The sequence below is a fragment of the Lagopus muta genome, chromosome 13 (genome assembly GCF_023343835.1).
Source record: "Lagopus muta isolate bLagMut1 chromosome 13, bLagMut1 primary, whole genome shotgun sequence".
In the NCBI taxonomy this organism is placed as follows: Eukaryota; Metazoa; Chordata; class Aves; order Galliformes; family Phasianidae; genus Lagopus; species Lagopus muta.
The window spans coordinates 8692180-8708345 of NC_064445.1; the positions used below are offsets into that span (position 1 = coordinate 8692180).

The 16166-nt window shown below is 33.7% G+C and overlaps 1 protein-coding gene across 1 annotated transcript in view; it reads right to left on the minus strand.

Moving 5' to 3' along the window:
* Positions 1-16166, minus strand: part of LOC125699886 (connector enhancer of kinase suppressor of ras 2-like) — a 172203-nt gene that overhangs the window by 60033 nt on the left and 96004 nt on the right. The window contains exons 8-9 of the mRNA XM_048959890.1: positions 14174-14242; positions 5322-5468 (exon numbers count right to left, since the gene is read on the minus strand). Of these exons, the coding sequence (XP_048815847.1) occupies positions 5322-5468; positions 14174-14242 (216 nt within the window). The remainder of the gene's footprint in view (positions 1-5321; positions 5469-14173; positions 14243-16166) is intronic.

Genomic DNA, 16166 nt, shown 5'->3' on the forward strand with positions numbered 1-16166 from the left:
GCTTATTGTTAATTCTCTCTTATTTAATCAAATGTCTGGCTTTATCTTTCATTCCCAAAATACAAATAATTACAAAGTACCGCCAAAGACAAGCATCGTTCCTGGCTACCTTTCCCATTCCTTGTCTGGAGATTATGGACTAGTGCAATCTGCACTGTTAGCTACTGCATTTAGTTTACCATCACTATTTCACAGTTATGACATGGCAGTAGTAGTAAAGACACTAAACAGCAAACATTCTAGTAATCCCTCAACTTACCTGCAGCTGGATACCTTGTTTTATATTATCACCATCAGAGATTGACAAGAAGAAAAGGCATAAAAGGCATTTCAGACTCAGAAAAGAAACTACCTGTACAAGTCTCTTGAGAGTAATTCCCAGAAAATTAGAACTTTCCTGTTCACTGTAACATTTTGTTTAGGGTGTTCTGTTTTTTGTTTGTTTGTTTTTAACAATTCTGAACACTATCTGTTTCCTCTTTCTTTGGCAGCAAGAAAAGCAAATTCTGTTTTTTTCCTCATGCGGTTTGTTTCCAAGGACACTAATGAATTGTACTGTGCTCTGAATTTTTTTCAACTGACTAAACTAGGTCATTTTAATAATAGCAAATATCATCACAGCCAGGGCTATCAATTAAAAAGACGTCCTCAACTTTTTAAATTTTCCATCTCAGGTCTAGATAAAATTCTTAAAATTATTTTGCTGACTCTGAGCATGTGTGCAAATGATTGCTTGACATAATGTACAAGTCACTAGCAAGCAAAAAAAATCTCAAGAAAATCATGTTTTGATTATAAAGAACTTCTGAAAGTAACACACCAGGTAACTGCTAGCTACTCATAATTTCTAACAAGAACAGCTCATTATAAGTAGGATAATTAAGTAATGCTTAAATGCCAGAATGAAAATGAAACACAAATTTGACCCTCATCAGAAATAAACAATTGCTTGCCAAATGGAAAAATTCAAACTGTTTTGGAAACAAATACATTGCTGTGACTTTGAGTGTGTTTTGCAAATATTGGGAATAATTATTTACGGTGTCTATTTCAAAGTGCTGTTCAAAACAATAAACACATGGCCACAGTGCATCCTGCAAAAGAAAAAAAAAAGCAGGACAAGATCCAGAAAGCTGGCGAAGCCCAGTCATACAGCAACAAGAGGCTCGAACATGGACATCCCTTACCTTTTGAGGGGATTTGATGATTAAGGATGGGGCACTGAGTCTCTGCTTTCTCCCTTGAAGGAATAAACTCAATCCCCAGAATTCCCCTGATGGGTGAATTCACAGAAAACACACAGGCGTCACTCTTCTACATGGATTGCCTGTGGTAAGGGAAAATTGGGCTTTGTAACTGTATCACCCTATGAATTCCTATAGCGTGTCATTTTTGTCAGAACAGATTCATTCATGCCAGCAGTATGGATAACTAATTGCTTATTGGACAAGCTGCTATTCAGAAAGGTGGGCTGTTCAACAGTAAGATGCTACTCCTCGTAAGTACAAAACAAAAGTCTTACTACTACTGCTACACCAGTACTTCTCATGTACTGGCAAATCAGCATGGCTATGCTGTGAAACAGCAAGTACATTCTCAGTATGTTCATGTCTTGTGGATTTATGCATTTTTGATAGTTGAAATATACAGCTTTTTTGATTTCCACGTTCGTCTAAGCAGATGTTATTTCCCTTCTTTTGCTCTATAAGTTTCTGTTCTCATGATGTTACAGAATTTATCTTCTGTATAAATTTTATTATGCATTTTTTATCTATTTAAGAACTGAAATTAGCTACTTAACTAGCATTATTTAGAAGATATTTAGTAAGTCTCAGCGCATGGCATGCATTTTCTAATATGTAAGAATTGTTAGAAAACTGTCAGTGCAGAAAAGCTTTATTACTCATATCACCAACCGGAAGATTCTATAGCTCAAGCAAAATATTAAAGTTTAATGTTCTGGGTCAAGTACATGTAACAGGAAGGATGATTCTCATTAGAAAATTTCTAGGAATAAAAAAAAAAATACAATAAAGCCTTGAACTGAATGAAATGGCTGCCATGCTCACTTTTTTATTAAAAAACAAAACAAGAAACACAAACAAACAGAACTCTATCTGTCATTGCAGACAAAAGAACCACTGAGAGGAAGGGTAACCAAAGAATTCAAAAAAGAAAAGTTTTTGTATTGTCTCATAACGCCAAATACAGACAAAATAAGAAAAAATGGTATGACAGATGTTTCACTGAAAGATAACTGAAGCAGAACTTTTGTCTATTTTGAAGTCTACTGTATGAAGGGAACTATACAGCTAAGAAATAGTACAGTTAGATGGAAAAGAAAATTATGCCCATTCACAGATTCTGTATCACCTAATGATTCATAAATTAACTTCTTGTTATTTTTTTTAACATAAGTATTGTGAAAAAAATTAAAACCTATATGTACGTTAAGCAGTCGTAGAAAAGATGACTTTAAAAATTCCAGAGTATCAGATAACAAATGTTTTTTCAAACCTCTGAATTTCAAGTTCTTAAATCCTACCTCTGAAATTCTGTTGTGCATTTTTATAAGAATTATATCTTACATTTTAGCATTTTACAAAACAATTCATCACCTTTTTGAATCACACACATACTTCATGTAGCTATGTACAGGAGTGACTGCATGATTTCTTCTAAATAAATTTATTTGACAACTCTTCTAATTCTTCTAAACAAATATATATATATAAATTTTATTAATATTTTAATTTAATTAATAAATAATAATAATTATTATATAAAAATTGATAAATGATAAATATTTTATTTTATTTTATATATATGTGTGTTTCATGGGATATATATATATATATATATCCCATCAAAGACTATGCCACATCTGTGACTTCAGAAAAAGGATTGTCACTTTCTAGGTAACTGCCTAATTCCTTTAGGATCCTGCTTTCTGGTAGTTGGTGAAGGCAAGGGAAGGAAGGAAATGTTTGGCTCTGTTTTCATGAAAGATTTGGGTTCACTTTGTATAAAGTATCTTTATTTCCTTTCTTCCCTCTTCAGCCAGTAAAGAAGAAAGGAAAATATAGAGGAAAAACAGGCAACTATTAGTGAAAGAAAATTTTTAAGCCAAAATCTGATCTGAAATTTGCTATTTAAACATCACAAATACTATGTTAGGATGGAAGAATGTTCTGCATGTACATGCATCGCAGGCTGTATTATGCTACCCTTTTTTTTTCTGTGACTGTCTGACATTTGCTGGATCATTTACAGTCTTGATCTACTTTAACTCAGACTTTATTTTGTACACTGTCACATGGCCAGACATTCCATATCCTACATTCATGTAGCTAGTTAATTTTAACTGAAATATAAAACCTTGTCTCTGCTGACTGTATTCCCCTTATTTTTGAAAGCCTGTCAGATAGCTTCTTGATGCTCCAAGATGAAATTTAATCCAGAAGCAGGAGAAAGCATGAGAAAAACAAACAAATAAAACCAGAAGCCTCCCTACCAAATGAATGAATTAAAAGAATCTGGAGAGTCTAAAAAGTGCCAAACAAAGTCAAACAAAGGCAAGGACATCCTGCAGCCACGAACAGAGAGAGGGAAGTGAGATCATTGTTTTTCAGCAGCATCAAGCTGTTAGGTCAGCTGTCCAGGAAACCCAAGATTTAGTATCATCTTGAAATTAATTATGCTAGTTCCAAGTCATTAACGACAACAGTAATGACACTAGATCTAGGTGAGAAACTGGCAAAACCAAAAACTGCATTTGGAATTGTTTCTAGGTCCTAACACTTGAGATCATTTTTGTGGACTGAAGACTAAAGAAGACTACATGATGTTAAAGATCTTAAAGATTTTCAACATCTTATTACAAAGTCTACCGTTAAGAAATAACCCTGGGAATGTTTCCTGAGATGATTCATATATGTATTGAAATCTCTCATCATTATTCTCTGGTATGGAAGAACATCCTAGTCAAATGACAGTGGATATCCATTATACCAACCCTTTGTTCTTCAGGGACTCTTGAGTTCCGAGTCATCAGAAGAGGACACAGAAAGTGAAAAAGTTGAAAATTCTACAGAAGAGTTGGGTGCACTTTAATATATCTGACTACCATGACAAAGGGCAATAACTTTTGTGGAAAATACCATGTTGTACACACAGCAAATATTAGTTTCACACTGATGCAGCTTCCTGAATTTGTGATACCGGTGAATTACAATTCTTTAACGTAGCAACATAAAAAGGTTCTCTATGGAAGCAGTATTAAAATGCCTTTCATTGTCTCTGGAGACTTCATGTGAAATTCACAGACTGACACACAATCATATTGCGAGAGAAGGTCGTTAAACCTTTGCCCTTATGGCGGGAAAATCTGAGGGGATTTCAGTCTCCTCCGAGTGTCACAATGTCCCTTTCCTCTCCCTCAGTAAAGGTAGTCATAGGGAAAGGAAAGGTGGCATGAAACAAAATGTCAGCATTCCTGAGCTGCAAAGGTTGCACAAATTGCTTACATGAAGTAGCTGTATAGAATGTAGGTGCTTTGAAGCATGAAAGATACAATAAAAGGCAGCTGGGAAAAAAATCTGAAAGCACAGGTCTGAAGGGTTTGCTTTGTTTCATTCATGTAGAAATGATTTAGAAACACAATGTATCATGTGCACCAAGCAAACAACTCTGAACCTTCAACGTTAAAAAATACACAAACTTACTACAGAATATTATACATCATTAAAGAATGCAAGCTTTTGAGATAGTAACTGTGCATATTTGACTTCTGTTTTGTTTTTTTTTTTTTAATTATGTTTCTACAAGATGTTGATTTTTTTTTTCAATCTATATTAATTTCAAGAAATATATATGCAAAAATATCAGAGGATTCATTAGCATTGCTACCAGAAACAAACTGATGGGAAACGTAGACTGCAAGGACACTTTTCCTGACACACAAGAGGACTCTGCCATTCTTGTTTAAAACCAGCTACTCTTCTTAGACTGTGAAGAAATGAAAACAGAGAGAGGCAATTGCTAGCCAGAGCACATTACTCACTCTTTGGCTGCCTAGCTTCTCAGTAATATTATCTGTAAACGAACTCCTGTTGTTCCCAACTTGAGGAAGAAAATGAGGAAAACAATCTCATTGACACATATAGCATTGCCACACAGACCTAGCACCCTACTTCAAAGGAATTAGGAATCCTTTTTAAAAGAGGATTTTGTTTCTTCATTGGAAAGAATGGTTCTAGATACTTTCCCTTCAATAGTGTGAAGGATTTACCACGGCACCAGAGCTGCAACAGCCTTCTTACCTGAAGTGCAAGAGGTTTCCATCTGACATTCTTCAAAAGGGCAGGAGCAGAAACCAGGGTATTCTGAGGACGTTTTTTCAAGGTTAAAATCACACCATTTGGGTCTTCCCGCAATGCATTTACCAGGTTCTTTAACTGCCAGCCAACCTAAGAAAAAAAAATTCCATAACTGAGTTTTGAAAGCTTTCCATTTAGCTTTAGATGTGAAGGAAGGCTTCTATAGCTGAAATGGTCCATTACTTCCTGCTCTGCAAACACAAACAGTTTTTATAAAGTATATCTGGTTACTACTGTTGGACTGAAATGATGCTGGTGAAGTTGGGTGATCTCTGCTTTTTTGTTTTTTAAGGCTGATTTCTCAATAAAATAACGTGTAAGTGAACACCATCTCCTTTTTAATAATTCGTAAGGTCACTATATTTTAAATCAAGATTGCAAGCAGAACTGATATTTCAAAAATAGTTAGGATGTGACAACTGCCAGAAAAGATTTCAGCAAATGATTTTTCAAACATTAACATTAATTTTCAAAATTAATACACTTCGGAGAGAAAGACAAGCAAAACTCATATTATATATGTTCTTTTGACTGGGTAACCATTCCATGTATACTTTGCTCAAGAACAGACACAATATTAGTGCTTTCAGAGGTATCATTAATGGAAAACACGGCAGAGAGAGAGAGGAAGGAAGAAGAGGAGATAGCTATTTTACAGCAGAGGGACATGGTGATGAGTCAACTGACAAAAACCACTGGTTTCCTTCCAAAATTTACTTGTTCCACTTCTTCCACTTTGTTCCACAAAACAAATTTTATTTTATTTTATTTCCAGCAAGCATCAGGAAAAAACAAACAAACAAACAAACAACTTTAAATACATACAATATTTCAATGTGACCATTCTAGACAAATGCAGAGAGTTTTTTTCATGACTTTCAATACAAAAAACTTTGCATTCTCTGTTAGATGAGGACTAGCAGTTCTGGAATAATTTGTCTGGATCCTTAGTTGAAGCCCTCACTGTGGAGGAGGTAGACATGCTACATTTTATCAACATATATAACAGCTTTTAGATCCTACCTGAAAATAAATTATCATTTACTTGATTCATCCACACAGAGGTAGACGAATAATTCAAGTTACTATAAAGGGGGAACATAGATATAAAAAAGAACATCACTAAAACTGAAAATATTTTATATGTGCCTCTCATAAAAAGGTTATTTATAGACATTTATTGTTCTTCTTGATTATTTCAATATGAAATTATATAATCATGAAATGGTTGCACATGAAAAAAAATGACTGATTCATATGGGATTTTTTTTTAATGTTTTACAATAGCCTATCATCCTGAATGGGTAGAGAAGTTTTGAATAATATAAAAGAGTACATATCTATGCTTATGCTAAAACTAGTCTTACATTTACATGCTGATGATCAAGTTTTTCTCAGCTGTACAGGCACATGAGAAAAAAAAAATATGCACCAAAATGCTCAAATCTATGAATTCAGAACAGAAAGTGAAATTCATCAAAATTCACATTTTTAAAAATTAAACCAGTAAAAAATTAAACCCTTCTTAGAGATAGTTACATATTTTCTTATTAAAATACTGGTTTAAATATGAGAACAAATTTGGCTCCATGAATTCTATAAATGTCTTCTAACATTTGCATTTTTGTCAATACTCTTCTGACCCTGCCTAGATAATCAGATGTCCCACAAGTTTTGAGCTTAACTTTACAAGTACATGCAAACATTCAGTGCCATTATATTTGCTATATTTGCTATAATTTTTGACTAAGCTTAACTGATAAGTTCACTGTAACAGTTTTACCATCATTGCTTTATGATCAATAAAAATAATAAAAGTAGTATTAAAAAAAAAATCAAGTATTCAAAATCAGTGCAGTCTACAGATATCATTATACTACATCAAATATGATTTATAATTACTTTCTTTTAGAGGAGGGCAGTAACTGATTATACATGAAGTTGGAGAGAAAATCATAAAAGCAATCATGAAGAGATCTCAGTTCAAATCCTCCTACAGGAGCCTAAGAGAAGACAGGCTAGAACTCTATTGTTTTTGTCTGATCTCAACAGTGGCCTGAAGCCAGGATCCCAAAAGTGAACACTTGTCTTGGAAAGAATTGCAATATGTGTCATAGTTCTAAAAAGGATATTAATAGCCTTTTAAAGTTCTATTTTTATTGTTGCTGGAAAATATCCTAAAAATGCATTGGTCAAAGGAAAGAAAAAAATGAAAGTAATTTTAAAGAGGCCACAACTGAAAACAAATACATCAACTTCCATTCCACACAAACTAGATTACAAAATGACCGCATATATGTATTTTTTACTTAGTTATAGAATTGAAAGTGAAATATTTTTTATTTTTATAGACAGCTGTAACTTTCAGTATGTTGTAACCATTAGAATTCCATGAGCTCCTTTTAGATAAGAATGATAAATAATTAAGTTAATGATAAATTATTCCAATGATAATCTTAATGACAAAACCATTAAATACAAAGATCTATTAAAGAACAGTCTGCAATCATTACTACTAGGCTATGATAAAATGCTCTTAGGAATTTGGACATGTTATTATTAATTGTATTACTAAAAATATCTTTGAGAAAATAGAAGTCATTACAGAGGATTAAAAATTCTTTGTTGAAAACCAGTCCTTCAGACAGAGTATGACATTTATTCTTAAACATTCTTTAATAGCAATTATCAACCTCTAACTGTGGTGAGATGTGGTCAGCAAAAGGGTATTTTGGTCCTTTAAGTTTTTAACCATTCAGTTAATCAGATTCTACAATATGGGTTAAGACATTTCACTCAGTACTGGAAGTTAAACTTAAGATTAACAAAGAAAGAAGAAAAAAAGACTAGCATGATGCTTTTTTTTTCCTGAATAAATGAAATTGGAGCAATTAGAACACCCACCACATGTAAATCAACAAATTCAGCACATTATTATGCTCTATTTGTATGACATGGTAAAGCTCTAGTCACAGTGCAGTTCTCTACTACACACACTTACATAATGTAATACAATGTCCTATTTCTATGCATGTGCTCTCGTGGTAAACCAGGCCTACAAAGTAGAGTGTGGAAAGTCCCATATGCCTGTGGTCCAGTCCAGTACATACATTAACTTAATGTAAATGAAAATGGTAGCAGGTAGGCAGAAAATTAATTTCTTTTTTGTGATTTATTTTTAGGATTCTTCAATTGATATTTTTTATTGACTTGTACTTCTGCAGTGTGAAAAATTGGTTCTAGTGAAAAAATTTTGCACTACTGTTGTTTGTTTTAAAGTATTAATTTTGTCAACGGAAGTACAAGAAATATATTTAGTGGAAACTGGAATACACTGTAAATTCAAAACAACAGTTCAAAAATATCAGTCTTTATGATACTAAATTTCATTATCACGAGTCTAATGACATAAACATACACAATGCTGTAGTAATTTTGTGTATCTAAAGCTGATAATTTTACTACAGCTAGAACTTCATGAGTAGTATATTGAGAAAAACAGCTCAATCATTAACCTACATTCAACCAGTTTGTTTTCTAGTTTGTCTGCAATAACTTCTTTAGAGTCTCCCAGTAGTGACTTTGCTCCTTCGCAGTGCATTTGTGCATGAGTAAGCCTATGCATCTATGAAAAGGAACCGAAGAAACAACTGGACTGTTGAACTCAGTGATGCTTATCAGGGGATTCCAGTTAAAGCGACAAGATTGAGACTCTAAAAACATTGAAAACTCACAAGGAGTACAAAAATACATAATGCATCTCACAGAAAGAAGGTAGATTAAACCTTCATCCATTTGTGAGTTGTGTGTATTGATGGTATTGACAAGCTGCATAGTTTAACTAAAAGGGAATTTAAGACCTGCCTTGCTATGCATTTGATCAGGAAGCCAATTGTACAGAATAACATTTATGAAATATTTAGAACATATGACACCACTATTTAGAACACTGCTCACCACCTGCAAACAAGTAATTTTGTTTTGACTCCAGTAGGACCTAACCCCTACATGAACCAGGACAGATGTTTCCCCTCAAGGCTCTTTGAATACATAAGCAAACCCATCTGGATATTTACTTGAATCTTAGCAGCGTGACCTTTCTTCATATTTTCATTAAAAAAAAATATGTAAATAAATAAAAAGACAGCGTAAACTCAATTTTCTGTTAAGGAAAAAGACGTCTTTTTGTATTTTAAATATATAATTCACTTTGCCTTACAATACTGCTTGGGCTAGGGGACTAATCAAGGGAAGCAGTTTTATTAATATGGATATCAGAAATTATTATTAGGCTGCTAGATCATGAGACTACTTTTTGTCACTAAATGGAAGCTCTTCATTAACACTGGTGGCTGGTTTGCTCTTCTCATTTATTTCTTAACTGTAACTAACAGTAATTGATGGTGGAATTATAAACATTCTTCCTTTATCTTACAGAGTGATTTCATTAAGTAACAGAGAAACAATGAAAGGCAGAATTCTTAGAGTGATATGTGGACATTTCTTTACAAACCAGGTGACTTATTCTGGGGGTAGAAATCGTAAATCAAACACAAATAGAACAAACTGGTGTTACATGTACAGACATATCTCCACCCACAGTGAACTTTCATTAACACTCAAATTTACAATTCAATACACATACATCTGCAATATTAATTCAGTAAATATTTTAACATCAATAAGTTAGTGCTGAAATTTATCAAACTGCTGCATCTTAAAAAAAAAAAAAAACAAAACTGTTCGATCTTAATTTTGTTCCTCCTCATATAAAATATCAGGATTTGTGTGAAAGAGATTCAGAATGCAATCTATAGCAATAGGAATTTGGGCATTATACATCCAAACAGTGTTCATGTTGTTCTTGCTATTATCAAAGTATGCTCATTGACAGACAATGAGCAGTATGAAAGGGCAAAAGGGCATTAGGTTGCTGATCATGTATTTATGTAGCATCGTTCACTCCAGAGAACAACCTTATCAAGAATGAAAATGTATCAACATTACCTAATAATAATAGCTATTTAGAGATAACGTACCAAACACCTGCAGCAAACACAACAAAGCAAAGGTGTTGGAATAGAAAGAGCCTTTCCAGCTACTACATCCATTTGTTTCCTGTTCTATGTAGTTGTAGGCAACTATAACTTAGTCATTTTTATCAGTTCCTCAATCACCATCCTCAGAAGATCTCTTTCACATTTTACCACACATCTACTTATAGCTGTTTATACGAATGTACGCTCTTCTACATCATAATTTTTTGCCTTAAACTGTTCCTTCCCTTTCCTGGCCTGTGTAACCTCTACCTGTTAAGACAGAGGAGTTCTATTTTCTCTCAGACCTAGCTGGCTGGGTTAACCAAATTGAAGTCCTTAAAAATTTTAAATTAGAGAATCCCTTCATCTGAAACAGACAATACATTTTCTTTGCCTCCATTACATTTTTAAATGTTCATATGTAAATTCACCTTTGATGACTGCAAATGACCTGAGCAGTATTTCAGACAAGATATTACCAATGTCAAGACAATGGCATTAAAACTCTATTTCCCCTGGAAACGTGTTCCTGATTAATTCCGAGTTCATCTTTGCCATTTTCAGTCACATCACCTCCGTGGCGATGAGTCGATTTGGGATTAATTACTACATTCTGACTTCTGGATTCTCGCCAGCTGCTCCTGAGTAACATTTAGCTTTCAACATGAGTTACTAAAAGCATTATTATTGCTCTCTGTCCTATTAAATGACCTTCAAATTCTAATCTTCAAAAGAAGTTGTCAGTTTTCTGAAAACTCGGTTTTCCCTAGTTAATCTAATACTTTAGTGCACAAAAGTATATCAAATATTTTACAGATGGTCAGATAGTTAGATCAATATCTGTTTGAATCTGTAAGATTTCTGTCGTCTGAGAAACGATGAAAAGTAGAACATTAATCATTTATTCTTCATAAATGTATATTGTATTTCACCTAACATGCCCTTTTCTACATGTCTTTAGTTATCCTTTTCTCTGTAAATCCTTCCACAGCATTTGCTAATAAGTTTTCCTCTTTACATTTCCACAACATAAGAAGTTATTCCAAAGCAGAAAATCCATTAAAAACCTGTGCTCAGGAACTTGCAATTGAAGTGTCGTCGTCTTTAGCAAACTTAGATGCAGATTATTTGGCCTTAATTTATCAACTTTGCTTCCATTCTAAATAGGTATATATTTCTGTATTTTATATTATTCATGTTAAGGAAAATGCAAAGAAATTAGTATTTCTCGGTATTAATTTTATCCTGTTTTCACTGCATGGCAGTCCTAATCCTCTGATTGAAGAATCAGTTACCATCTATAAAAAAAACTTTAAGGAAAGTTAAGACAAAATGAAATTTACCTTCTTTTATTTCAGCTAAGCAGCAGAATAGATAAATTTCAAGCAACTTAAGGTGCAATTATAATTTTTATAAACAAATAAAAGTACAGTGACATATAAATGACTTGTGTTTAATTTTATTAAAAAGGGAAAATAGAAATTCTCAAGATAATGGCAGAATTAGTGCCTGTTATTACTGACAAGATAAAAAAGAGTTAATGTATTTTAGAATATGTAATTTATTTTTTCAAGTTTCTTGTGCTGTTTTATTAAAATCTTATAAGCAAGAAGGATAAGCAGAAAAGCAAATAAGGAAATTGGATAATGATTAAGTGATCTTAACAGCTAGTGGTGAGTCGACTGATTTAATTAATTTCTTGCCTAAAGTACTATTATTTTTTCTTTGATCTTCATAACTGTATAATAGTGTTCTTTGGTTAGAGCAAATTCCACGTGGTAAATCTTTTATTTCTTACTCAACTGTTGCATTACATAACTTGTAAGCAGTTTTACTTTGATACTTCCTGAACTTGTTTCATTAAATTTTCATGCACACTGAAAAACCATTTGAAAAGTAAAGCAAGTTGCATTATTTTGTTAATGTGGTTAATATATTTGTTAATATAACTGATTTCAGAAAAAAAGTGAATTAATGTACCTACCTTTAGCAATCAGATATTTCTTTCTTAATTCAGATAAGCTCTATATAAAATGATTATATAAATTTTAAGTCACAAGAATTTTTTTGAGAACATACAGCCAAAATATTCCAGTCACACCAATCCCAAAATACTTAACTCCACACATGCAGCAATTCAATGGACTGACATTGTCAGCATGCTTAATCCTCTGCTATAGCTTTACAACCCCAGAGAAATGCTTCCAGGATTAGAAGTTCTGTTATCTGTGCTGACTCCACTGGAATGTAGGGACAGTATAACTATTTTCCACTCTACATCCTAAACCTATTTAAAAGCTTCTCTCTCAGTTTTGAAATGGTTAGTGATTCCTTTCTACAAATGGACCCCCGATGGAAAAAGACGAATTTAAATTGAAATTACAGTTTTTATTTTATAGGAAATAAATCCAGGTGTTCTTTTAATTTTAGTTTTGCCTGTGAATGAAAAAAAAATGAACAGTAAGTTTTTAAAAAAATGGCAAACAGCAAGTTAGTAGTGGTTACAGTAAAATAGTCTCATTTGTACTATTTTAGCAGAGGTGTATTGCGTGTCTATGAATGTTTTTCCTGTAGAGCAGTAACTCAGTGTTAAATATGCAAAGTATTACAGCTGGGACTTTAAACAAAGTGAGTAATGCATTATGATGAAAAATTGAAAGTGCTCAAATTATTTAGGTTATAAAAAAAAAAAAAAAAAGTGAAGAGGTAATTTGATTATATCCTGAGAATATCTACATGAGAAATGGGATCTCCAGTAAAATAGATATAAATGTATCAAGACCAAAGGACTGGAAGTATAATACAAATAAAATGACACCACACTTGGCAGTGAGAATAATTAACTACTGGAACAACTCATTACAGGTTATGTGAACGTCATTGGATGTTGTGAAAAATCAAATTATCCTGGTGAATGCACAAATATGAATTTATCCAGGAAATACTTTGACCTTGTTTAGTCAAAATTAGATGAGATTATGCCAATATTCAGTTACAGGATAAGAACCTATTCAAATAAATCTCTACTTTCTCTAATCAGGAAAGTATTTTCACTAATGGTAATATAAAATGAATATATCTACTCCTTTTCAGAATGATTTTTTTAAAAAACAGGATTCATACTTGACAGAGTAGCACAGCATTAAAGAAATTTCCATCTCACAATGATTTAAGTACAGTCCCCATGGAAATGATATCGAAGACTGTGGATTTGATTGGATACATATATTTGAAATGATATTCTAAGAATCTTGAAAACTCTAAAAACCCAGGAAATATTTAAGATCTTAATGTAAAATAAGCCTCTTCAAAGGGCAGTGCTAAATGCTTCACATAATATAAACTGAACATTGACACATTAGAGAGACATTTCTTTCAGCTTGGGAATAAGGTAAAAGGAAAACAGGAATCATCATAACTGGTTATAAATCAATACAAAGTGTTGCTGGATTTTTATTTTAGAGGGAATGAAGATGCGACATTTGAATTAAAAAGTTAATAAGTATTGAGTAAGTGTTTTGGGAAACAGAAAAAAAAAGAAAAAGGGGGAAAGAAATATTTAGTCTCCACTGTGTAGAAATCATTCTTGCAGGTTAGTTAATGATAATTTCTGCCTTTTTTAAAGTGCAAGCAATGATTATACTTCAAAAAGCAAGAAGACTGGTCTTCTTTGGCAAAGTTTCCTAGTAAGAGTTATTATACTTTTAGCAGTGGGAATAGGCAAAACCTGCAGGGCAGAACCTCCAGAGTACTTACCACAGTTTGATGATTGACTTGAATCACCTCATCACCAGCATGGATTTTCTTACACTGGTCAGCAGGAGACTAAGGACAGGAGATAACAATTAACTTTATATTTGGGGTGGAGGAGCATGAGGGAAGAGCATGAATGAAAACCATGAATGGGGAAAGAGGCAAGAAAGCTCTGCCCAGAGAAGTATTATTATCAAATAACAATACTTTATTATATTTATTAAAAAATGTCTCTGTAAAGAACAATTTTTTTTTTTTTCTGTAACAGATGGCAATTAAGTGATGAAGTAATCTCAAATCCTGCTTCCTAAGGTGATGGGCCTTATGGCCTTCCTGACGGGTGAAAGGCCTACTTCCTAAGGCCTTTCTGACTGTTTGAACTACTTTAGCTTCTTTACCTCTCAGAGCAGAGTATCAGGCCGTGAGCCGTTACAATCTTGCTGGGAGTTCACTGGGTGAATTTACATCACACAGCAATAAATCTATTATGTCAACAAATACTGAACTATGGCACATCCAGAGATAGGGCTGAGAAAAACATACGCATAGCAGAAAAGCAGGCCTAGTACAGACTTTTATAGAACAGGTTTTCTGCTTAAGTTCACTGCAAATACTTGGCAAATATGCTACAGCTCCCTCACTTTCAAAACATTACTAGATTAACCATATGAACACAAAATGGTAATTACAAATGGATAAAGTCTTTGACAGTCTAGCTCTTCAGTATATATATTATTCCACTCCCATAATTTCAGATCTGACTTGAAAAAACTTCCTTACACTAAATATAGCTTCCTCTGATTGTATTAAAATAGATTAAATTTCACTGTTCTGCAAGCCACATGAACATGGTCAACAGCATGCCAATATACGCAACAGAAGAAAAGATCTACCTGCACTAAAGGTGACTTGAAGAGGCTTATAAACTTGACCTCACTGCCTACCAGTCAAAACTTCCAGAAAATTGGCAACAGCTGTTCTGTTGGGCAGTATACTCCAACCACAAATCACAGCTATCATTTCTATCCATTATGTGAATGAATTTTATAAATAAATAGAAGTAATAAGGGCAACAGGAAACAACAAAAACCCAAACAGCCACTAGATAGAAAATGACTACAATTGCTTCTAAACAAAATACTAGCAATTATGTTTTAATCTTGATAGGTAGGCAAGCATCACACAGGTGCTTGCTCACTGCACTTCTTCAGCAGAATAGGGAGAAAATACAATTAAAAAGCTCAGAGCAGGGAGATCACTGACCAATTACCACCATGGGAAAGCTTTCTTAAACATGTAAGTAAAGAGACACAGCTCAGCTATGGCCAGTGACTTTTGGCTCATATCTGACAGAGCAGCTTCCAGGCTCTTCTCACAGGACTGCCCTGCAACCCCTACTGCCAAAACTGTGTCACATAAACACAGTTCAGAGACAATCTACGAGGAGCTCAAACACTGTCCAGTAGTGACCACCTGCTGACTAATCAGTAGATTTTGCAGTCTACACAATTGCTAGGAAGTGGTAGGAAACATCATTAATTATTCAGTAAGTAATAAATAACAAGCAAAGTAGGGCAAATAGCCAATATTTGACACTGATACAAAGTGTTATGGGTACTATTCCAAGCAGAGCTTTCACCTCCAGCCTTCTCCTTGCTTATCATTCTGGCCTCCCTTCGTGAGCTGCTGCTAACCACTGACCTGCTTGATCTCTGCTTGTTCTTTCACAGGGATTTCTCTATCTTGTGTAGCAAGAGTCCAGCCCTTCAGCTAAACTGCCTGGCCATTACAGCCTGCTATCATCTCCTGACATCTCAGTCGCACCAAAATAAAAAGGATTTTGCCTATGTATTTTCTAGCCAGAAACTGCCTGGCTTCAGCATCAATTTATCTTTTTAGTGGAAACACAGAATTTTGGCAGACTGCTCTTGATACAGAACTACACTTATAACAGAAAGATAATCTATTTCCATGCCTAAAATTCAATGGAAACACA